The 23,200-nt window shown below is 50.4% G+C and overlaps 1 protein-coding gene across 5 annotated transcripts in view; it reads left to right on the plus strand.

Moving 5' to 3' along the window:
* Window positions 1-23,200, plus strand: part of PFKFB4 (6-phosphofructo-2-kinase/fructose-2,6-biphosphatase 4) — a 41,375-nt gene that overhangs the window by 5,504 nt on the left and 12,671 nt on the right. For 3 of the 5 annotated variants that reach the window (XM_061396925.1, XM_061396924.1, XM_061396923.1), the window contains exons 2-9: window positions 3,738-3,854; window positions 4,009-4,105; window positions 11,348-11,414; window positions 13,925-13,999; window positions 14,363-14,419; window positions 15,052-15,173; window positions 16,938-17,145; window positions 17,687-17,833. In XM_061396925.1, coding sequence (XP_061252909.1) covers window positions 3,738-3,854; window positions 4,009-4,105; window positions 11,348-11,414; window positions 13,925-13,999; window positions 14,363-14,419; window positions 15,052-15,173; window positions 16,938-17,145; window positions 17,687-17,833 — 890 coding nt within the window. The other 2 variants (XM_061396926.1, XM_061396927.1) reach the window with 2 other exon arrangements.

A 23,200-nucleotide genomic window follows, 5' to 3' on the forward strand; every position in this document is an offset into this window, starting at 1 on the left:
CTCCAGCTCTGGGTATGCAACTGAAATGTGGCTCTGGGCTGAGCACAGGGGCTGGTGACCTGGCACTGCCTCAGGGTGTTGCAGTGGGTGGGACTGTGAGCTGACCCGGCACAGGAGGCCTTCCTGGAGGAGGCGGTGGCACCCACGAGGCCAAAGACGAGACCTGCACATGGTATGGCGGTTTGGGCCCCAGGCTATGGTCCCAGAGTTCAGAGCAAGGAGGGAGCAAGCGGTGAATGAATGGAGACAGCATCTTAGGTCTCGAGCTCTCATTCATGAAGCATTTTACCCTCTACTTGGTGGGCTTCTAACTAGGTTGGAGGACCACAAGGACAGGTGGGAACCTGAGGTCGGGGTGGGTGGAAGCTGACTCCATCACAGGGCTTTATAGAGAAGAAGATGTGGGGACCCATCACTAGGCTGTGCTGTGCCCTGGGTTGTCCCTGGGGTCTACTCCAGCTCCTCAGGGCACCAGAGGCTGGTTGGCAGGGGGAATGTCCCTGCCTCCTCCCACTCTCTGCTAGCAGTTCTGCCTCCTTTTCATAAATCCAAAGCACAGAAGGCCTAAAAGCTGTACCCTTTCTGCTCATTGACCTGGAGGAGCTCTGGGGGCAGGTGAGGCAGGACATGGAGATGGGCCTTGGGCAACACAGCAAAAAGGGCAGTATTTGATAGCTTTTCTTAGCCAAAAGTGTGCAAGACTTCCTGGGTAAGGAAACGACTGATGTGTGCCTGGACAGAAGGACAGATGACTTTCGGTCCCCTCTGAACAGGACCGTGATGCCAGTTTGCTTGGTTTTAAAGAACTCTCCCCTCCCCAGCCCGGCTCAAGGCAGTGGGAGCAGATACAGGTCATGACTCAGTTTTGGAAGCCCCTCCGGGGACTTGAGGCTGCCCCCATGGAGACACCAGCAGATGGTGGTCACTGTGGAGCACCACGCTTGTCTCAGCCTCCTGGCTCCTTGGGCTAGTGGCCTTGAGTACGTTTACAGATAATTTACAGGAACTTGTGAGAAAAGCTGACTTGCGTATTTTCAGATTTCCTTCCGCACATGCCCTGTGTTCTGTCTCCTTGCTCAACATCGAGGTCCTGAGGGCCTGGAGCTGAGCTCCAGCAGCAAGCACCAGCTCTCCTGGTCCGCCCACCCGCGGTTCAAGTGTGTTCCCTGGGTGGGGGGCCTCGGTTTGCAATTTCTCCATTGCTTGGACGTCCCTGCTGTTCTGCTGTTGCAAGCAGGGCTCTTGTGAACACACTTGTACTCTGCTTTTTCTTTTTGAGTATTTACTTGGGATCTTATCTTGAGGAACAGAGGTGATAGGTAGCTTATGGCTCTGGTTGTTGTGCCCTGACCTGCTCTCCTGCCTGCCCACCATGGCTGTGTAGGTGGCCGGGGGACATGGGGAGGAACGCTGTCGCCAAACGTGTGTGAGGAGGCCAGGGACGTCCCTGGGGAGATGGAAGCTGTGAAGAGGGGATGCGGAACCCCAGCCCTGAGGTCATGGGAGGGCCCCTCACCGAGCCATGGGAAGGGGTAGGACAGATGACTTTCGGTCCCCTCCGAATGGGGCCGTAATGCCACTTTGCTTTGTTTTATTTAAAGAACTCTCCCTTCCCCAGCCCAGCCCAAGGCAATGCGAGCAGATACAGGTCAGGACTCAGTTCTGGAAGCCCCTCCAGGGACTTGAGTCTGCCCCCATGGAGACACCACCAAATGGTAGTCACTGGCCAGCACTATGCTTGTCTCAGCCTCCTGGCTCCTTGGTCATCAGAGGGACCAGGGTGGTGCAGCTTCCCCTTACCCCGCGGTGAGTAGCTGACAGTACTGCCCTCCAGTTGCTTGGGAGCCAGCCGGGTAGGAATTGTGCAAACAGCCCAGTCTCCAGCAGCACTGGGCTGGCCCTCAGGATGCAGGGCCTTGCCTAACTTGTTTTTCTCTCGCCTTAGCCAATGCTGAGGTTTTTCTGCAAGTTTCCTCACTCTTGCTCACCATCAGTGGGGTCCCCTCCCCCTCGCTCCTGGGACTCAGTTTGGGTCCCATTTGCCCAAAGGTATTGCGTAGGAGCAGCTGAGTGCTTCCCACTGGCAAGCAGGGCTCTTTACTTCTCTTCAGGGCCTGCCTGGGGACAAACAGATGCCTCTTCACCCCAAGTCCCAAGGGCAGTCTTGAGGTGCATGTTGTTCCCTAGCCAGGCAGGCTGCCAAGGCCAGGCATAGGACACAGTTTCCTGGAAGTGCTCTGGCTCTTACATGGGGAGAATGCTAGACCTTGCTGAGAGATTATCATCCTGTTTTACAGGTGACGATACTGAGGCTTGGGCTTCCCAAGTGCTGCTAGTGTTAAAGAACTCACCTGCCAATGCAGGAGACATCAGAGACACGGGTTCAATCCCTGGATTGGGAAAATCCCCTGAAGGAGGGCATGGCAACCCACTCCAGTATTCTTGCCTGGAGAATCCCGTGGACAGAGGAGCCTGGTGGGCTACAGTCCATGGGGTCGCAAAAAGTCTGACACAACTGAGCGACTAAGCACGCATGCACACACGCATGCACACTCAGAGGCTCAGAGTTGACAGTGTCAGAACTCAGGCCTACCTGACTCTGACCACCAGGCAGGGCTACCAATGGGGCCTCTGCACTCTGGCTCCAGCGAGGGAGACAAGTTGAAGGGTGGGGCCCAGCACTTGCAGAGTGTGTGGGCAAAGGAGGGGCAGTGACAGGTCTCCACAACTGTCCATGTGTCTGTCTGCTGTGGTTTCACCTGGCCTAGGTCCTGAGGACGATGAAAGGGAGGCTTCCGGAGGCAAGACCACGCTGAAAACTGAGCTGGATTGCGCGAGGTTGGCACTTCTGCCACCTTGGTGTCCGTTGTAGTGGCCAGGGCTTGGGGGGCTGGGTCCAGACTCTTCCCTGCCTCCAGCCTCAGCACCTCCTTTCTGGTGCACTGGCCTGGTGGCACGTGGAATGGCGGTGGGTGGCTCTCAGCTGGACCACCCTTGTGGGTATTGGCCTGTGTCTCTGGTCTCAGCCTCTTGTGGCCCTCACCCTAGTGGATTTTGAGGTGCCTCCCTCTCCCTCCCTGCCCACAAGTTTTGAGCACCCAACTCTGCCAGACCTTGGGATCCCAGATGACTCAGACACTGCAAGGCTGCTTCCCTGCCAAGTGATGGGTTGTAGAGAGCAGACTGGGTTGGGTTGAGGGAAAGAGCGCACCGGGTGGGTGCCTTGAAGGAAGGACTCACTGCAGAAACAGCTTCCGGGCTTTGTAGATGAGAAATCCACTGCCGCCCCCCCCCCCCCCGCCCACCCACCCCGGGATGCGGAAGCAGTGATGGTGTGCGAGCAGGAACGCTGAATGACTCTTGGGGTGGGAGTGCGGGTTCCTGGATGACGGACTGGTATCGGCTCTGTCCTGCCTGCTAGGGGAATTCCCCCGTGGTGTTTCGCCAGGCCTGTGGCAGCTCCAGCTTTGTATCTGGTGGTGCAGGCAGGGTAAGGTCTGGTGAGATCCCATGGCGTCTGAAAGGCCCGGGGAATGGTGCATGCCAGCCTTGGTTAGAGACCCCACCCCCTACCCCAGAGTCTGGGGGTCCGCGGGAAGCTCTCTGCTGCCAGGAGCCTGGAAAGACACATCGGAGGCCAGTCCTGTGCCCTGAAGCAGAGGAACCCTGGGCAGAGAGGCAGGGGCGCCCTGGGAGGGGTCCAGGCCTCGTGGGACACCGTGTTCCTTGCCTTTCAGTTTGCATGACCAACTGTCCAACGCTCATTGTCATGGTGGGGCTGCCTGCCAGGGGCAAGACCTACATCTCCAAGAAGCTGACTCGCTACCTGAACTGGATTGGCGTGCCCACTCGGGGTGAGATTCAGCCTCGGCTTCCCAAGCAGGGCTTGGGGTCTCTGTGGGGGAGGAGTGAGAAGGCTGGACTGCAGCGGGGCCAGAGGGGTGGGTGAAGGTCGGGTGTTGAGAAGGGATGCTGTTGTGTGACAACAGAGCCTCTCCTTTCCCCCAGAGTTCAACGTGGGCCAGTATCGCCGGGACATGGTCAAGACCTACAAATCTTTTGAGTTCTTCCTTCCAGACAACGAAGAGGGCCTGAAAATCAGGAAGTGAGTGTGTGTCTATGCGTGTTTATGGAGAAGGCCCTGGAGCCCAGTTGCTAGTGATGACCAAGCTGTTCTCTGAGCCTGGGCCTTGCCCTGCCCTGTGGGCTGTGACAGAGCTGGTTTCTTGGCATCTCAGGCTGTGGTGGGGGTGGGGATATGATGGGATTGGGAACAAAGGGAAAGGGTTATGTGGGCTACTGGTGGCTGCCCTGCCCTGCCCTGTTCTGTTATCTCTGGGAGGGAGCTTCAGGGAGGTAGTAGAGGCTTAGCCAGGGCAGGTCTGCATAGAGGCTATACTAATGAGGGTGGGCTCTGGTAGGGAGGGGAGCTCGAAGTGAAGTAGAGATTCCGGCCTCCAAGGTGGGGGAGGCCTGATGCCTTCTTTTACAGACAGAAAGTTCAGACCCAGGACCTTTCCTCCCTAGCCTGAGGGTAAGCTGATATAGGGAGGATGTTTGCCACATGTTCCTTGGCATGTGACTGGAGGCCTCAGCTTTCCCTTGCAGCTGTCTCAGTGTTGCTGGGTGACAGGATGCAAAGTTGTGTATGAAACCTACTCCCCTCCTCCATTCAGCCGTGAACTGAGTGCTTTCTGCAGATTAACTGAGCACCAGCTGTGGTCTGAGTTGCCGTGCTGTGCCCTTCTCTGCGGGTGTCAGCTGAGGGGTCAGGAAGCGTCCTGCCCTTTCTCTGGGCCCAGCCAATGTGTGAGGGCTTTGAGCAGAGGCTGGCCCAGCTCTAGTGGGTTACTGGAATGCTAGGCCAGAAGCCACCGCTGTTGCTGCGGTTTGCCTGCTCCCTCTCTGGCCACCAGGGGGCAGGAGTTCCCCATCAGGGCTTGGCCAATCAGGTTCTCTGCTCTTGGGTCAATGGAGCGGGCCGTTGCTGCACCAAGGGAAGGGGAGTCTGACACTCAGGCCTCTGGGGCCAAATTGGGAGTAAAACTCGAGGGTGGGCTCTCTGGTGATAATGACAAAAGGGAGGGGACTGATACTTGAACCTATGGTGTGCTGGGTGTGTGATGCCCATTGCCACCCCCCACCCATTTTACAGATGAGGAAATTGAGGCTCAGGGGGTCTCATACAAAATATCAAGTAACTTCACAGAGCCCAGAATTAGGTCTAAGCCCCTGTTTCACTATAAACTGTCCTGTCCATCATTCCCAATTCCCAATTCGTAGATCAAAGGTTGCATCAAGTGCAAATTCTATACCCATCTCAAGCTGTGGGCACTCATTAGCTGCTTTGATCTTCCCTACAGTGGGTTGTGGTGCCTCCCTTCCCCAGATGCTGAGGCTGAGGTCAGAAGCGGTGGTATTGTCTGGGATCATTCAGGGTTTGATTTGAAGCCAGGACTGTCTGACTCCAAAGTGTTTGTGGGGAGAATAAGGAAGCTAGTGCATTCCCAGAGCTTGTTGGCCGTTCTGCTTAGACTGCCTATTGAAGGTAGGAATTGGGATTAATTCTCATGGCGAAACCCAGACTCAGAAGAGGTTAGGGAACTAGTCCAAGATCACCCAGTGGGAACAGAGGTCCTAGCAGTAGAAGCTGGGGGCAGGTTCACATGTGCTTCTCTGTAGGCACACCCTCTGGCTGTTCCTAGGAACTCTCCCTTGTGTTTCCAAAGCCTGGGACTGGCCCCTGCACCAGCGCCCCATTTCCCATTAACCAGCCCCAGATGGCCCACGGATAATTGGCAAAACAGAAGGATCAGACTTTTTAAAAATGGCAAACCTAGGAAGAGAAGCCTACATTTCCCAGAGACACAGGTTTTACACATTGTTGAGGTTCCTGGAGGTATACGGTGTGGAGGTCTGAACCTGATGCTGGGTACAGTGGAAGGTCTAGAAAAGGGCATGTGCAGCCGTGTGTGTGCAGGTGCTCCCTCTTTATCTACACTTCGGTATGTGCTTAAATACACACCAAGCACGCTCGTATACGTGCACAGAGTCACATAGTGCAGGAAGATGTGTGCACACACCTTATGTACAAAGTATGTAAGTGTTCACACACGTGCACATCCTCTGTGTGCATGTTTGGACATATAAAAACCTATAATTGTGCACACTGGTGTGTGCACAGACATACCCCATGTGCACGTGAATACCAGCAAATTTGGAAAACTCAGCAGTGGCCACAGGACTGGAAAAGGTCAGTTTTCATTCCAATCCCAAAGAAAGGCAATGCCAAAGAATGCTCAAACTACCGCACAATTGCACTCATCTCACACACTAGTAAAGTAATGCTCAAAATTCTCCAAGCCAGGCTTCAGCAATATGTGAACCGTGAACTTCCTGATGTTCAAGCTGGTTTTAGAAAAGGCAGAGGAACCAGAGATCAAATTGCCAACATCCGCTGGATCATGGAAAAAGCAAGAGAGTTCCAGAAAAACATCTATTTCTGCTTTATTGACTCTGCCAAAGCCTTTGACTGTGTGGATCACAATAAATTGTGGAAAATTCTTCAAGAGATGGGAATACCAGACCACCTGACCTGCCTCTTGAGAAATTTGTATGCAGGTCAGGAAGCAACAGCTAGAACTGGACATGGAACAACAGACTGGTTCCAAATAGGAAAAGGAGTACGTCAAGGCTGTATATTGTCACCCTGCTTATTTAACTTATATGCAGAGTACATCATGAGAAACGCTGGACTGGAAGAAACGCAAGCTGGAATCAGGATTGCCGGGAGAAATATCAATAACCTCAGGTATGTAGATGACACCACCCTTATGGCAGAAAGTGAAGAGGAACTAAAAAGCCTCTTGATGAAAGTGAAAGTGGAGAGTGAAAAAGTTGGCTTAAAGCTCAACATTCAGAAAACGAAGATCATGGCATCCAGTCCCATCACTTCATGGGAAACAGTGGAAACAGTGTCAGACTTTATTTTTTGGGCTCCAAAATCACTGCAGATGGTGACTGCAGCCATGAAATTAAAAGACGCTTACTCCTTGGAAGGAAAGTTATGACCAACCTAGATAGCATATTCAAAAGCAGAGACATTACTTTGCCAACAAAGGTTTGTCTAATCAAGGCTATGGTTTTTCCTGTGGTCATGTATGGATGTGAAAGTTGGACTGTGAAGAAGGCTGAGTGCCGAAGAATTGATGCTTTTGAACTGTGGTGTTGGAGAAGACTCTTGAGAGTCCCTTGGACTGCAAGGAGATCCAACCAGTCCATTCTGAAGGAGATCAGCCCTGGGATTTCTTTGGAAGGAATGATGCTAAAGCTGAAACTCCAGTACTTTGGCCACCTCATGTGAAGAGTTGACTCATTGGAAAAGACTCTGATGCTGGGAGGGATTGGGGGCAGGAGGAGAAGGGGATGACAGAGGATGAGATGGCTGGATGGCATCACTGACTCGATGGACCTGAGTCTGAGTGAACTCCGGGAGTTGGTGATGGACAGGGAGGCCTGGCGTGCTGCGGTTCATGGGGTCGCAAAGAGTCAGACCGACTGAGCGCCTGATCTGATCTGATCTGATCTGATACCTTTTCTATTTTTTTTAATTCTACCTTTTCAGTCATATACTACACACGGGCTTAGGGACACTGGGATGTTCTCTCTGACACTGACGTGTCCACCAGTTCCGTTCAATTCCGACCCTTTCTAAATGGCATTAGCATGAGTCAGTTCCCACAAGTTAAGGGCTCAGTCCCTCAAAATTGAGCCCGCTTCACACACCAGTAACGAGTCTCAGGGCCCAGCACCATCACACCCTACCAGCACCTCATCTTTTCAACCTGGAAGTGCTTTGACTCTCCTCATTCAGTTCATCTTCGGCACCTACCTCCTTTCCTGGAGGGTGGTGGTTAGGACTAAAGTTCCTCATCACTTTCTGTGACCAGCTCCATGCTAAGGCTGTCTAGGGGCCCCATCCTGAATCACTTCATTAGCATCAACTCAGGTGTGATTGGAAGAGGCTGCTTATGAATGACAAAAATCACTCCTGTCACTTAGGGAATTCCAAGGGTTTTAGGAGCTCTGCCAAGAACCCCGGACAGAGACCAGATGTATTTATCATATCATACCACAGAGACCCCCTCTGCACGTGCACAACTGCACCCCTAAGGAATTGCTCACAGGTGCTCACTAATGACTCACCCGTCACATACCCACCCATGCACATGTGTGCCCATCCATACTCACACCCACAGGGGCTCCCAGGCTGTTCCCCCCTGCATCTCCACCTGGGCCCCTTGATCCCTCCTATGAGACGTAGCCTCAACCAGAGGAGCCCCCGGAGATCATAGCCCGGACACGGGGCTCTGCATGTGGGTGGCAAGAAATGGCCCTAGCCATGCTGAGACTGCAGAAATGTGTCTCAGAGGGGCTTCAAGGAGCTCTGGTTCTTTATGTCTCAGCACAGAAAGCATTCTGTGAAGGGCAGAGCGAGAGAAAGTATTTGTTAGACTAGGACACGTGTGAGGCTTGGTGGGCAGGTGGGCAGGAGGGTCTGCTCCCAGAATTTAGTGGGTGAAGGATACAGGAGGACACAGGCCACAAGGCAGCGGGAGAGTAGAGCTCCTTCCAGTGACCTGGACTCAGTTCTGGCCCCAGTGAGCCCAGCATTCTGGTCAGCCTCTGCCGCCATGCTTGGGCACACTGCACAGTGTATTGATGCACTCGGGGTTTACACACAAAATTCCAAGGTTGAACAAACAGGAGATCTAATTTTACTCTTCCATCAGAAAAAGTATAGGTAATAGTGTTTGAGAAGAAAAATTTTTCCTTCTTGCCTTCTAGGTTCTTTGGCTGGTCTAGTAATTAAATTGACAATGACACAGATTAACAAGACAGAAAAAAAGTTTAATAGCACCTATATCTCCTGCATACATGGGAGAGGCCTAAGAAGCCCTCACCTTAAATACCATCTTCAGCTAAAGAGAAAAGAAGACGCTGGGGGGTAAGGAGTCAGAGGACATTATCAGGAAATGCCCAGTGAATTAGGGTAAAGTTTTTATGCAGATTTAAATCTATGCCTTCAGGGAAGCCCTCACCTTAAAAACCATCTTCAGCTAAAGAGAAGGGAAGACATTGAGGGTGAGGAGTCAGGGGAAGTTACCAGGAACAGCTCACAGATTTAAATCTGTGCCTTCAGGGAATTGCCTGGTGGTCCAGTGATTAAGCTTCTGACCACAGGACCAGTGTGGGACCATTGTTGGAGCCAATCTGATGCCTGATCCATCTGGGAACTAAGATTCCACAAGCTACATGGCTCTGCCTAAGCAAATCAATCCGTCTATGCCTTTAGCATTGATAGTTTCCAGACAGATAAGATCATCTCCTTCCTCCTGGTTCAGCAAGGGAGACACCCCTACAAATGGAGGTTTCCTTTATATTTGTAAATATCTCTTAAAAAAGGGATCTTCTTGGCCCAGGGATTGAGCCCAGGTCGCCTGCATTTTAGGCAGATTCTTTATCTCGTCTGAGCCACTATGGAAGCCCTAAAAAGATAAAGAAAAAAAAAAAAAGGGTAAGCTGTTTTTTTTAACCTTTTATTTTGCATTGGGATGTAGACAGTTAACATGCAGTGTTGTGATAGTTTGAGGTGAACCCCATAGGGGCTCAGCCATGCATAGACATGTAAAAAAAGGATAACTGATTCGTGTTTTCTGAGCTCCTGCGTCTGCAGTTTCTTAAAAATAATCAGCCTGAAAATAATCCTTCTGCCAAAGAGATTTATTTTGGGGCGGCACATTCTGCTCCACTGCATAGATAAAAGGTCACAGTGATTTATCTATCTTTGGACCTTGTAGGAGAAATGGATAAAGTTAGAAAGATCCTTGTATGTGGCAATCCAGTTTGCAGCAATGAACAAAAAGGCTGCGGTGTTCTGAGGACAGTGTAGTCAGTGGTCAGCCGTGGTGAGGGTTTTGCCTTCCAGAGCCTCTGTGGACATGGTGGGGGGTCCAGGAGGCAGAGACACAGCGCCCTCCTCCAGAAGGGGTCATCTGGGGAGTTCTTGGTCCCCTGAAAGAAATGCACAACTTAAAATTTGAGAGTTATGTTTTATTTGGTGAGCAACACTGAGGACTTGGGAATTCCCTGGCAGTCCAGTGATCAGGACTCTGTGCTCTCACTGCCAAGGGCCCAGGTTCAGTCCCTGGTCGGGGAAGTAAATCTCACAGGCTGCACAGCATAGCCAAACAGAGAACTTAAGCCTGTAAGATAGCCTCTCAAATAGCTCTGAGGGACTGCTCGCAGAAGTTAAGGAAGGTTCCAGGACATATAGGAGTTTGGGGGACAAAAACCAGGTAGCCCAAACATCAAGAGAGTCTGTTAAAGAACACAGACATCTCAAGTTAAGGAACCTAGAGCTTTTCTTTGAATGGAAAGAGCTAAGAGCCTGGGCTCATTGAAGTCCTCCTTTTGATATGCATTTCAGCTATCTGGGTCCAGTGTCCTGTTCTTTTCCTTCCTGAATCCCCCTCAGGGTGCACATTTGGGGGCGGCTGCAGTGGCTGAGCCTTAGCGCCTGCAACATCCTTTGTTTGGTGATACAGCAGGTGGTCTCCTTGGTCCACATTTCTCTTCTAGGAAAGAAAATTGAACCTGAAGCTTAATCCTGCCTTTTAAGCTGGAGGCTGCCGATACTGTCTCTGTTCTCCCACTGCCAGCTTCCCCACCCAACACACACACAAGGAAGTATCTGGTTTTCAAAGTGCTTATGTTGATAATCAGGAGAAATGGAGGACTCTGAGAAGTCCTGAAAATGGCAAAATGGCAGCCTGGATTTCTATCTGATGAGATAAAAGAAAAAAGTACTGAAACATGATATTTCAAAAAGTGTTCCTGGACGTCGCTGGTGGTCCAGTGGCTAAGAATCCATCTTCTAATGCACGGGACCCAGGTTTGATCCCTGGTCTGAGAAGACTCCACATGCCCCGGAGAAACTAAGCTCGTGCACCAGGACTATTTAGCCTGTGCTCCGCAGCAAGAGAGTAGCCTCTGATTGCCACAACTAGAGAAAAGCCTGAGCAGTAGCAAAGAGCCAGCACAGCCAAAAATAAATAAATACGTATACTAAAAAAAGTATTCCTGATGGCCAGGAGCACATAGCCTTCCACCTACAGGAGCAGGGTTACCAAATACTGGCGGTCTTCCCGAGGAAAGAGGAACCTTGAGAAGAGAGAAGGGGCCCCAGGGGCCGTCCCCTCTCCTGGTTGGCACAGCATATGTCCCTGACCTACTGTCCTGCAGCAGCCAGCAGGTTCTTGGCTGAACGGTGTGTTCTTTTCTGAAGGCAGTGCGCGCTGACAGCCCTCCGAGACGTTCGGCGGTTCCTTAGTGAGGAGGGGGGACACGTGGCGGTGAGTATAACACGCTGGCAGCATCTGGCAGTGACATGCGGGAGCCCACCTACTTCTAGCCCTTTACTTACCAGGCATCTGGAGGGAAAGGCAGGGGACGTGTGGCCCTAGACATCCCTGGGTGCCAGCCCCCCCAGGAGGAAGCCTGAAGCTGCTCTGCAGTAGGAAGCCAGAGGCTGGATGGGGCCAAGAACTTCCCTCTGGGCTTGTGGTTGTGTTTGACCCTGCAGGACTTCCCTCTGAATACTCACAGGGTTGGCTACCCCACAGGTTAGGCATGTCATGTTACTCGAGTCTTTAGCAAATGCGATTTCTCCCGGTGTGGAGAGCATCCTGCCCAGCATTTGGTGACCATTCCGAAATCAACTGAATGCTGGGTAAGGGAATTCCATCTATGTGTTGGCCCCTCCAGTAAGGTGCACAAAGCTGAGCGAGGGTGTCTTCAGGAAAGGGCCCCACCCCAACCCTCTGCTGTCAAACATCGTGGCCATTTTCCCTTCCTTCTTCCTCTTGAAGGCATGCAGCCTGGAGCTCTGTCCCCAGCTCCATCTAGATCAGCTGCCCCCTAGGTCTGTGGCATAGCCGTCACCCTGGGAATTTCCTTCTCTTCCCTCCTGAGTTGAATGTCTGGCTCTTAGACCCCATGTCTTCCTTTTACTTGATTTACTGACTTGTTTTGTTGGAGTACAAACAAGTAGCTTTCTCAGAAAGGTACTTGGGAAGTACATTTTGTGAGACCTTACATGTCCAGAAATATCTTTTTTTTGTTTGTTTGTTTTAAATCCTCACCTTTGATGGGCGGGTATAGAATTCTAGGTGGAAAGAACACTTCCTCTAAATTTTTCATGACATTGCTCCATTGTATTATGGCTGTGGGAAAGTCTGTTTTCATTCTGATTTGTTGATCCTCCTTAAAGGTTGTTTTCCTAGGGAATTCTCTGGTGATCCAGTAGTTAAGACTCTTCACCCTCTGGTTAAGACTCTGGTTTGATCCATGGTCGGGGAACTAAGATCCCACAAACCGTGCAGTGCAGCCAAAAAAAAAAAGTTAAGATTAAAAAAGAAAAGATTTTATCTCCTGGAGGAGCTGGGGGCTTCTCAGGCCCTTTCTCTGGAGAAGCTTTTAGGGTCTTCAGACTGATGCGTCTTACGGTGGTCTTCTCCACAATGCCGGGTCCTTGGGCTGGGGGTTTTCATCAGGAAACTCTTCTCCAGCAGGTCAGAGAAACTGTCATATATTTTACTTTGTTAAGCTACCCCCACCACTGTCTCACCGTCAAGCCCTCCCTCCTCTCCCACTTTCTGAGATGCTTTTTCTGGAACTCCTGGTGGCTGTATGTTAGACCTAATCCCTAACTTTGTGTTTTTTCCCCCTTACTCTCCCTTTGTCTCTTTTGTTCCACTTTCAGGGAGACTTCCGTAACATTATTTGAGAAGTGTTTGGCTGAAGTTTTATACTTTTATGGTACAATTTCCAAATTTAAAATGTCTTATTTTCTGAGCGTTCCAATTTTTTCGAAGCCTGTTCTTGTTTTGTGCTTACTATATGGCATGTCACGTCTCTTTAGACAATAATTGTAGGTTTTTGACATTTCCTTCTATGCTATGCCCTGTCCTCATTTCTTAAAGTTCCTTTTATTGTGTTTGATTTAGTCTTCCTCTTTTTTTTTTTGTCTGCACCATACAGCTTGTGGGGTCTTACTTCCCTGACCAGGGATTGAATTTGTGCCCCCTTCAGTGGAAGCATGGGGTCCTAATCAGTAGACCACCAAGGAATTCCCAAGTCTTCATTTTCCATGTTAGAGGTTTGGCTGGACCATTCAGTGACCTTGGTCTAATGATAAATCCCTTTATAAAAAGTGGTGCTCTAAAATCCGCTTGGGTAGGCTGCACCTGAGGATTCTGGGCAGGCCCCAGGCAGTTCAGAACCTGCCTGGAGGAGGCAGGGAGGGGTCCTGGGGCTCCACTTGCACTTCCAGTGGAGCCAGTCCTTCCCTTTCCTCTACACCCTTGTCCCCTTTTGCCGAGATGCCTGTGCCCAGTTCCTGACTATCCCAGGTCTGCAAAACAGGTGTGCTCTGGTTGGTAAGGGCTTGTGTTTGCTTTCTCTGAGCCACTCACCAAATGTCTGTCTTAAAGAAAAAAATTATGGTGACATCGCCCATCTCCTGTCCTGTTCCCATCTTATTGGGGGTCTCAGGATGGAGTGGAAATAAATGTGGGTTTAGTTCTCCAGGTTTAGCTAGTTTCACTGGAAGTCTTGGTCAGACATGAGCTGAGTGCCTGCTCTCCGGCTGTGAGCATGGGCACTTGCTCCTTCTAGCTTCCTTGAGGCACTTGCCAAGGAACTGGAGGACCAGCCCAGCCATTGCAGGTCTGAAGGGTACTGGCCAGGTGGATGGCCAGGCATCAGCTGGTCTCAGTGAGAAATCCACCCCTGTGCTCTAGCTGTCAGTTGCCTCCCACCTTTTCCAGGGCCACAGGCTGAGTTAACCCCAATTTGATTCTAGGTTTTTGATGCAACAAATACCACCCGAGAACGGAGAGCCACCATCTTTAATTTTGGGGAGCAGAACGGCTACAAGGTGAGGCCCCCCGGCTTACCTCCTCGGTTGGGCTGTGGCACCTTCAGGCCCCCTGGGGCCCGTTTGTTGGCCTCCTGATATGTGCAGGCAGGTGGGCTCCTGAGTAGATTTGCAATAATTCTTTTCTCTCCACCTGGATTTCTTTCTGGGGAAGTGGGGTTCCTGGTGGGCGAGTCCTGGATGGGGTGGCACCTGCTGGGGGTTCCATGCCCCTTGTCCAGGCCCTCTCCCCTGAAGGAGGGCCTCAAGGCCCTGGCTGATCAGTATGGCCCTCAGTGGGTAGGGGGCTCCAGGGAGCCAGGCCCAGGGTCTTAAATGCATCTCTGGTTCCTGCCCTCCTGCCCGCCCTGGTCTTTGCTGCAGACCTTTTTTGTCGAGTCCATCTGTGTGGATCCTGAGGTCATAGCTGCCAACATTGTGGTGAGTGGTGTGGTGCATCTGACCTTGCGGGGGACAGGAATACACCCGAGACGGCCTGTGACAGTGAGGTCCCTCTGCAGGTTCGGCTGATGGCTGGGCCAACCTTAGCTCGGTTGGTGGGGGTGGGCGGTGGGGAGGCAGTAGATCTCTGGGCTGGGTGGTCCTGGATCCCCGAGTACCACTCGTCTGGAGAGCTGTGCATTCCTTCTTCTTCCCCTCTCTTCCCCTCCCTCTCCTTCCCCTTCGTCCTACCCTGGATGGTAGGAGATGAGCTTCAGCCCCTAGGGAGAGGAGATTTGACCCCTCACCCATATTCCCTTTTTATTTGAGAAATGAACATCAGTGTCTGGGGAGATAGTTCAGGTGGGGAGGGGCTTCAGGGCCCCTTATCCCTCTGGTTTCACCTCCCGCTGTACCACCAAAACAAAGGACTGCAATCTCAAGATGCCCAGTAATGCTCTCTTAGCACTGGTGTGGGAGCTTGGCCCAGGGAGCCGCTGGCCTCTTCCTAATGGGACCAGCCCCCTGGAGCTGGCCTCCAGCCTCCTCCCCTGGCCCTTGCCCAGCGTTGCCCTTGGTACCCCCTGCCTGGCCTCTGGAGCTGATGCATCCTCTGTGCCTGGCTCCGGCAGCAAGTGAAACTGGGCAGCCCTGACTATATCAACCGTGATAGCGACGAGGCCGCAGAGGACTTCATGAGGCGCATTGAGTGCTATGAGAACTCGTACGAGACGCTGGACGAGGACCTGGACCGGTGAGCCGGGGCGGCCCTGTGTCCTCGGCTGTGGTGGGGGCTGGGTCTGGTCCACTGGCTGCCTTCCGTGGCTCCCCGAGGTGGTGGCTGAGGGCCCACCCCAGCAGGCAGAGATGCTCTGCCCTTTGTTTCTCTCCTCGGGGTGGAGGTCGCGGCCCAGAGGTGACTCATAGAACTGCAGTTGCTTTATCTGGAGCTCTGAAAGTCAGAATTTTCTACTATGCCATCATAAAATCAAGCCTGTTTTCTGTACAGAGGCATTTGCAAACAGTACATGCTCTTCTTGCGGTGTGGGTCTGTGTTTTGAGAAGGAGAACAGGGTGCCCAGGTCCTACCCACGAAGAGCTGACAGTGGCCAGTGCTTCATAGGAGTGAGTTCTGAATGGGGACAGCAGCCAGCCATCGGCAGGCTCTTTCTGTAAAGGCTCAGGTGGTAGATATTTTAGGCTTTGGGGGCATACAGTCTCTAACTCTGACATCTAGTACTAAAGGAACATGTAAAGAAATGGGCGTGACTGTGTCCCAGTAAAACTTGATTTGCAAAACCAGGCTGAGTTTGACTAACTGGCCATAGTTTGCCAACAACTCCTTATAGCAGAAGTGGGGGTGGTGGTGAAGTGAATAACACTTAAGTAATTAACACCTAAGTGATTAAGTTAATAACTGAATAAAGTATTACACAGCCCTTATAAATCGTGCCAAAGAGACATGGAAAAGTGTATGTTATGTTCTTATTGTTCAGTCGCTAAGCCCTTTCCGACTCTTTGCCACCCCATGGACTGCAGCACACCAGGCTTCACTATCTCCCGGAGTTTGCTCAAGTTCATGTCCATTGAGTCACTGATGCCATCTAACCATCTCAGCCTCTGTCGCTCCTTTTCTTTTTGCCATACGTTATGTAGCATTAAATAAAAAGGCTGGAATATGAACTTGTGCTTGGGTCACTTGTAATTATGTATGAATCTTTAATTACACACCAAGGAAGTCAAGCGACTGTTGGAGAGATGGTGTGTGGGGTGTCTGCCGGACAGTCCTTGGACTGGCTGTGCATCTTCTTGGAGAGCCTGGCACTGTTTCGGTGCTGCTGCCCCGCCTCTGTGGTTCTGCTGGTTTCCCCAGCACAGCGTTGTTCCTTGTGGCCATGTTGTCCACGCTGCAGGGCTGCATGGTCCAAAGCAGGGAGTGTGGCGGAGCTGGGCCTTAGTACCATCCTCCTGTGCTACTTGTCTCATCTACCTGCTGGCTGGCATGGGATGGCACGGGCGCTGGGCACACACAGATGACATGGGCTGGATTCTAGGGGGAGGGTTACTGGGGGAAGGAAAGGCCAGGTCGGGCCCGTGGATGGCTGACCTGGAAGACTGGAAGGGAGGTGTGTTTGCCAGCTACTACCATCAGGTCAATCGTGGAAAAAACTGTCTCCTGCTCACCCTGCAGACAGTGCCTTGAGAGCTCAGAGGTAGGCAAGAGGGGCCCGGGGACGTAGAGCAGCAGTGAAAGTCCGGATGTGGTAGGACCGACCCCTCTCTTGGGCTGTCGCCTCTTGTGAGCATGCTGAGCGTGGGGCACCTCTCACCCGGTTTGTCTGTATGTCACGCGTGTCATGTGGCTTCCACCGCACCCCTGTCGCTCGCACACCAGCTGACGGTCCAGCGTGTTGTGGTCTCAAGCCTGGCGGGGTCAGAGGGGAAAGGCTCTGGAGCGGGCAGGGCATACCCTGGAGGACCCGGGTCTCACTCACCTCTCCCTGCCTTCTCTGGAAAGGGATCTGTCCTACATCAAGATCATGGACGTGGGGCAGAGCTACGTCGTGAACCGCGTGGCTGACCACATCCAGAGCCGCATTGTATATTACCTCATGAACATCCACGTGACACCCCGCTCCATCTACCTCTGCCGGCATGGGGAGAGCGAGCTCAACCTCAAGGGCCGGATCGGCGGGGACCCAGGGCTGTCCCCCCGGGGCAGGGAGGTCAGTGCTCGCACTCGTGTGTGTGTGTGTGTGTGCGCGCGCGCGCGCGTGCGTGTGTGTGTGCGTGCGCATGTGTTGGTGAGGGACTCCAGCTAATGTGCAATCCAGTCTGGAATGTTCCCATTACATAGGGAGGGTCACCAGGCAGATGCCTGGATCTCTGGCTTCCATAATAGCTGTCGCCAGCTGAGCGCCTTCCCTGGACTGGCATGCCACTGTGGGAGTGAGCTGAGTGCCCGCAGTATGGGTGATCCTCTGCCACAGTCCAGGGAAAAAATCGAAGCCTTGCTGGGAAGACAGTCCAGCCTAGGCATGTGGTTTGAGGGGCCAGCACTGGCAGGGGACCTGATGAGCCTCAGCTGGAACTACCTTCAGGGTCTGGGAAGAATGCACAAGGACCGTACTTGTGGGAGTAGGGGTCATGTGTTTTGTTTATTTATTTATGTTTTACCACACCGGTTTTCTCTGAGGCTGGGCTCCATGGACTCTTTGAGGGCATCCCAGAACCTGTCCATCTGAATTTGCTTCTGGTGTGTTTCAGTTTGCCAAGAGTCTAGCCCAGTTCATCAGGGATCAGAACATCAAGGACCTAAAGGTCTGGACAAGCCAGATGAAGAGGACAATCCAGACGGCGGAGGCCCTGGGTGTGCCTTATGAGCAGTGGAAAGTTCTCAACGAGATTGATGCGGTAATTGACGTCTCTCCCCTCCCCTGCCCAGGTCTGGGCACAGCTGCGCTCGCCCAGGGTGACAACGTTGAGGGTCAGAACGACAGTGTTGAGGGTCAGAAGGGATTTTTTATTTAACATGTCATCATTGATTATGGTTCTGATTCATCCCGCCCTTCTTCCCTGCTTTTGCATATACTTATCTAGAGGTACATGGTGAAGATATGATGTGTGCATATGTTGTGAAGTAAGTGTCACAGTAAGTTCACTTAACATCCATCACCACAGAGTTACAAACTTTCTTTTTCTGGTGATGAGAACTTTCAAGACATACTCTCTTGCAACTCCATGGACTGCAGCCTACCAGGCTTCCCCATCCATGGGATTTTCCAGGCAAGAGTACTGGAGTGGGGTGCCATTGCCTTCTCCCACATACTCTCTTAGCAGTTTTCAAATATATGATACATATTGTTGACTGTAGCCACCATGCTGCACACTGCATCCCAGGACTTATGTATCTTATAACTGGAAGTTTACACCTTCACCATTTTGCCTGTCAGCTGGCTTCTCATCCCTTGAACTTCACTTTCAAGTCAACAAAACCTCCAAGGGAAAAACGATGCCATGAACCAGCTTCATCTCTTCGGGCTTCCCTTCACTTCAGGATTTTGACCTCTCACGTCTTTTTTTTAGACAAGTGATTTTCTTTCTTTTTTTTTTTTTAAACTATATTTCCTTTTTTATCTTCGTATTTTTGTCTGCACTGGGTCTTCGTTGGGCTTCTGGGTTTTCTGTTTGCGGAGAGCGGGGGCTCTTCCCTAGCTAGTGCTCAGGCATCTCATTGCAGTTGCTTGTCTTCTTGAGGATCACGGGTTCCAGGGCGCTCAGGCTTCAGCAGTTGTGGCACGTGGGCTCCATGGTTGTGGTGCACAGGCTTAGTTGCTCTGGAGCGTGTGGGATCTTTCCGGACCAGGGATCCATCTGGTGTCCCCCTGCATTGCACGGCGGATTCCCAACCACTGGGCCACCGGGGAAGGCCCCTCAGGTCTTCTTTGCCTCATGGCTTTGTGATGATATCAAGCAGATGTATTTGTTTGTTTCTATTTGGCTTTTCCAGCCGCTCTCAAGGGGAGGGTTAGTCTAAAACAAGCTAGTCTACCATTGCCTGATGTGGAAGTCTCTAAGATCGAATTTGACTTTTACAGAGATCACCCCACTGGATAGAATTGTGTTGCTGGGATGAGGTGAGAGGAAAAGCTGGAGGAGGGAGACTAGTGAGAGGTGCTTGATGTGTCCTGATTAGGTGATGAATCTGGAATTTGGGTGGTGGCAGTGAAAGAGGAGTAGAGGACTGGGGGGTGTTTTTATTCATTTATTTATCACATATTTATGTGAGTCTATGCTATGCTAGGGTCTCCCAGGCGGTGCTAGTGGTAAAGAACCTGCCTGCCAGTGAAGGAGAATTAAGAGATGAGAGTTCAATACCTGAGTCGGGAAGATGCCCTGGAGGAGGGCATGGCAACCCACTTCAGTAGTCTTTCCTGGAGAATCCTGTAGACAGAGGAGCCTGGCAGGCTACAGTCCATGCGGTCGCAAAGAGTTAGACATGACTGAAGTGAATTAGCACACACACACCCTATGCAAGGAACTGGGCCAGATGCCGGGGATCTAGATCCAGGTGAAGAGATGGAGGCTGATGATACCCCACCAGGGATGTAAAAAGGAAAAACACATCCAGGATGGCTCCAGATTTCCAGCCACTGGGAAGGGTCCTGGGGCAGGGAAGGTGAGGCACTCACCTGAGGGCACGAACTGTGTCTACTTCATTCACCACTTCGCAGGTGCTCGGTAAATAGGTAGGCAAATAAGTAGGCATGAGAGGAAGGTGGTATGTTCTTGGGAGATGTTCCATGGCAGATACCCAGGAGGCAACCTGATCTCTAAGGAGAGGTGGGGCTTGGGTATATCCGCCGCAGACATGGTGCTTGAGACTGTGGAATGGATCAGGTGGCTGAGGGAGGTGAAGTGGGACCCAGGACAGAGCCCAAGGGAGCCTTGGTGTGTAAGGGGCTGTGGAGGAAGCTATGGATAGGTGTCCAGTGAGGTGGAAGGCAAACCAGCCCGATGAGGGTCATGGGAGTCAAGGCAGAGAGGAGGAGGCCATGGTCAGTAGGGTGAGATTCCATAGGAAAGGGCAATGAGGCCAATCTCCAAGCTGACCATTGGGATGTCATAACAAGACCACTGGGAGTCTTGGCATGAGCCTAGTGGGCTGTTGCCCAATGGGACTGGATGGGAAAATGAGTGGGAGGGAGGCAAGAGGCTCAGAGTCAAGGGATACTTGGCTGTGTGTAAGCTGATGATGAGAGGCTGGTAGAAAGGGAGAGAATGAGGACAGGAGGCCCTGAGAAACGGCAGTGAGCGAGTCAATGCCTAGGCAAGTTGATAAGAAGTCCAGGGTCCCCGAGGAGAGAGGGATCTGGGGTTCTCAAGGAGGAGGAAAGGACAAGCTTTTTTTTTTTTTTTCTCTACATTCTTTAGTCTTAGTCACATAAAACGTTTTTTTTTTTCTTTAAGCGGGAAACTGATGATTACACAACTCAGTTTACTGTATTCTGTTTGAGGACAGTTTCTCCTTCCTGAAAATCTTCTGACTAATCCTGATATCTTAGAATGTATATTATGGGAGTGGGTCTGGTAGGATCTTTCTATTGTTAAATCCTAATCCTGTTATCCTAAAATGTAAATTGTGGGAGTGGGTCTGGTAAAATTTTTTAATCTTGAGACATTCTTTTGCTTTATTGTAATAACTAATTTAAAAAGTATATAACTCCCTTGCTAACACTAGCGAGGGGGGCATTCTTCGTCCCCCTTCTGAGTCTATGTCAGAAGCTTTCTCAGTTCCTTTTCTTACTTGAATAAAACTCTGCTACACAAAAGCTTTTGAAGGATCAAGCTTGGTACGTGGTTCCAAAGCTAAATCTTCTTCCTCGAAGATCAGGAATCCAGCGTCAGTCACCGTAAACTATCAGCAGAGGCCCAGTTTCCAGGATATCAGGGACGGAGAGGGATGCAGGTGGTCAGAGTCCTGTCTCAGAACCTCATGCAGGTTTCACTCAGGAGTGAAAGGAAGAAGTTTCCCAGGGGAGTTAGCCAAGGGGGCGAGTTGGCTGGTCTGGAGAGTTTCTGTGGTGCCCTTGGCTGTGTCCTAGGGGTGGTCCTCCAGCCCCCAGCAGTTGTGGAAAAGGCAGAACGTTCATTCAGCACGCGAGCTGGTTCCATTGTGTCCATGTGGCTGAGATGGAAGCATGTGGGCCAGAGAAGGTGAGGAGTAGGGAGGAAGGTGATGAAGCCACATGCCACGGAATCCATCCCTGCTGGAAAAGATGGGGGACGGGAACGGGGGCATCCGTGGCATTGTGAGATGGGAGAGGCCACAGGCCCAGCATTCCTGTGGGGTGCCAGGCCAGGGAGGCTGATGCTGGGCTGTTAAAAGGGACAGCTCCATGGTGGTCCAGTGCGTAGGACTGCCAGCTTTCACTGCAAGGGGACATGGGTTCAGTCCCTGGTGAGGGAACTAAGATCCTGCAAGCTGTGCAGCATGGTCAAAAAAAAAAAAAGGTAGAAGCCAGTCCCTGATTCTTCCAGTACTCTACTCCAGAGAAGGGAATTAAATAAGAGCTTGACTCACTGGGAGTCATCTTAGGGCGCGTCGTGTCCCCACCTCCTTGTATCCACCATCAAGCTTTTACAGTACAGGCAAGGCCTCATTATATTGTACTTTGCTTTATTGCACTTTACAGAGACTGCTTTTTACAAATTGAAGGTTGATGGCAACCCTGTATCCAGCAAGTCTATTGGCTCCATTTTTCCAAAAGCATTTGTTCGCTTTAGTATTTCACGCTCTTCATTATTATTATTACATTTGTTATGGTGATTTGTGACCAGTGATCTCTGATGTTTGTACTAGGACTTGCTGAAGTCTTGGGTGATACTTAGCAATTTTTTTTTTTGGAGATAACTTATTTTTTAGTTAGGGTATGTACATTGTTTAAAACATAATACTATTACACACTTAACAGTGTATAATGTAAATGTAACTTTTATGTACGTTGGGAAAGCAAAAAATTCTCGTGACTCACTTGATTGCAGAGATCTGGAACCACACCCAGAGTATCTCCAAGGTATAGCTGTAGTGGCTGTTTTATCATTTCCTGTTTATCTCTCCATCCCTGAATCATCTGGAGAGTTTATTTTATTCAAACGTTATTTGTTCATCAGAGTAAGTTATATGTTAGAACCTGATGGTGGAGTCATCTCAGTGTCAGGTGTTATTACCGCTGTTCCCGTCCTTTGATATTGCGCAGTTTTGATTCTTAATTAGGTGTGTCAGAGATTAGTCACGTATTGAAATTTTTATTTCCAAAGAACCAGATCTCACATTGTATCAGTTCTATTCTTTTTCTATTTTTTAGTTCATTTATATTTTGCTTTTATATTATTTTCGTTTTCCTTACTTTCCTTCTAAAGTTTATTGACTGACGTGTTTATTGTCATTCTTTCTTCTTCAAAAATGAAGCATTTAAGGTGATTTTCTGGTTAATTTATGTATTTATTTGGCCATGCCGCACTGCTTGCAGGATATTAGTTCCCTGACCAGGGGGAGTGAAGCGGGCCCTGTGCAGTGAAAGTGTGAGGTCCTCACTGTGGACCGCCTGGGAATCCCCATGGTTGACTTTACTATGTTGCAATCCAAGGAGGTGACCTGTAATTCAGCCTTTGGGAACTTTTAGAGGCTTTCTTTATGGCCTAGAATATGGTAAATTTTTATAAATATCTCATTTGAAAGGACGGTCTGTTGCCTGTTAGTTGGATACAGTATCCAAAAAATGTCCATTATCCAATTATACGGAAGAATAACAGGGTGTGTGCATGTGTGTGTGTGTGTGTGTGAAAGAGAGATAATGAAGCTTTCTAACTTTTAGAGTCTTAAATTGAAGTATTCCAGAAGAAATGGAATCATGTCTGGCATTTTCTTGAAAGTAATTTCTTTCAAAACCATTTCTTCAGAATTGGCTAGAGAGAAGGAAACAAGTATAAGTTTAGTTGAAACAAGATTAGCTTTGTGTTATTAACATTTATGGCTAAGAGATGCATGCATGGGTGTATTAATTTCAGCTTCTTTCATTATATCATTCACATTTTCTGTCTTTTTTTGGTCTATTTGATCATCATAAATCAATAGTTGTTAAATATACTCATTATAATTTTGCTGATTTTTCTTGCATTTTCAACAGTTTTATTTTACCTTTTCTTCTGTATATATTTTGATGTTTTATTATAAAGTAATTTAAATTCATGACTTAAGAATTTGTGGGACATAAAGAG

Source organism: Bos javanicus, chromosome 22 (assembly GCF_032452875.1).
Source record: "Bos javanicus breed banteng chromosome 22, ARS-OSU_banteng_1.0, whole genome shotgun sequence".
Classification (NCBI taxonomy): Eukaryota; Metazoa; Chordata; class Mammalia; order Artiodactyla; family Bovidae; genus Bos; species Bos javanicus.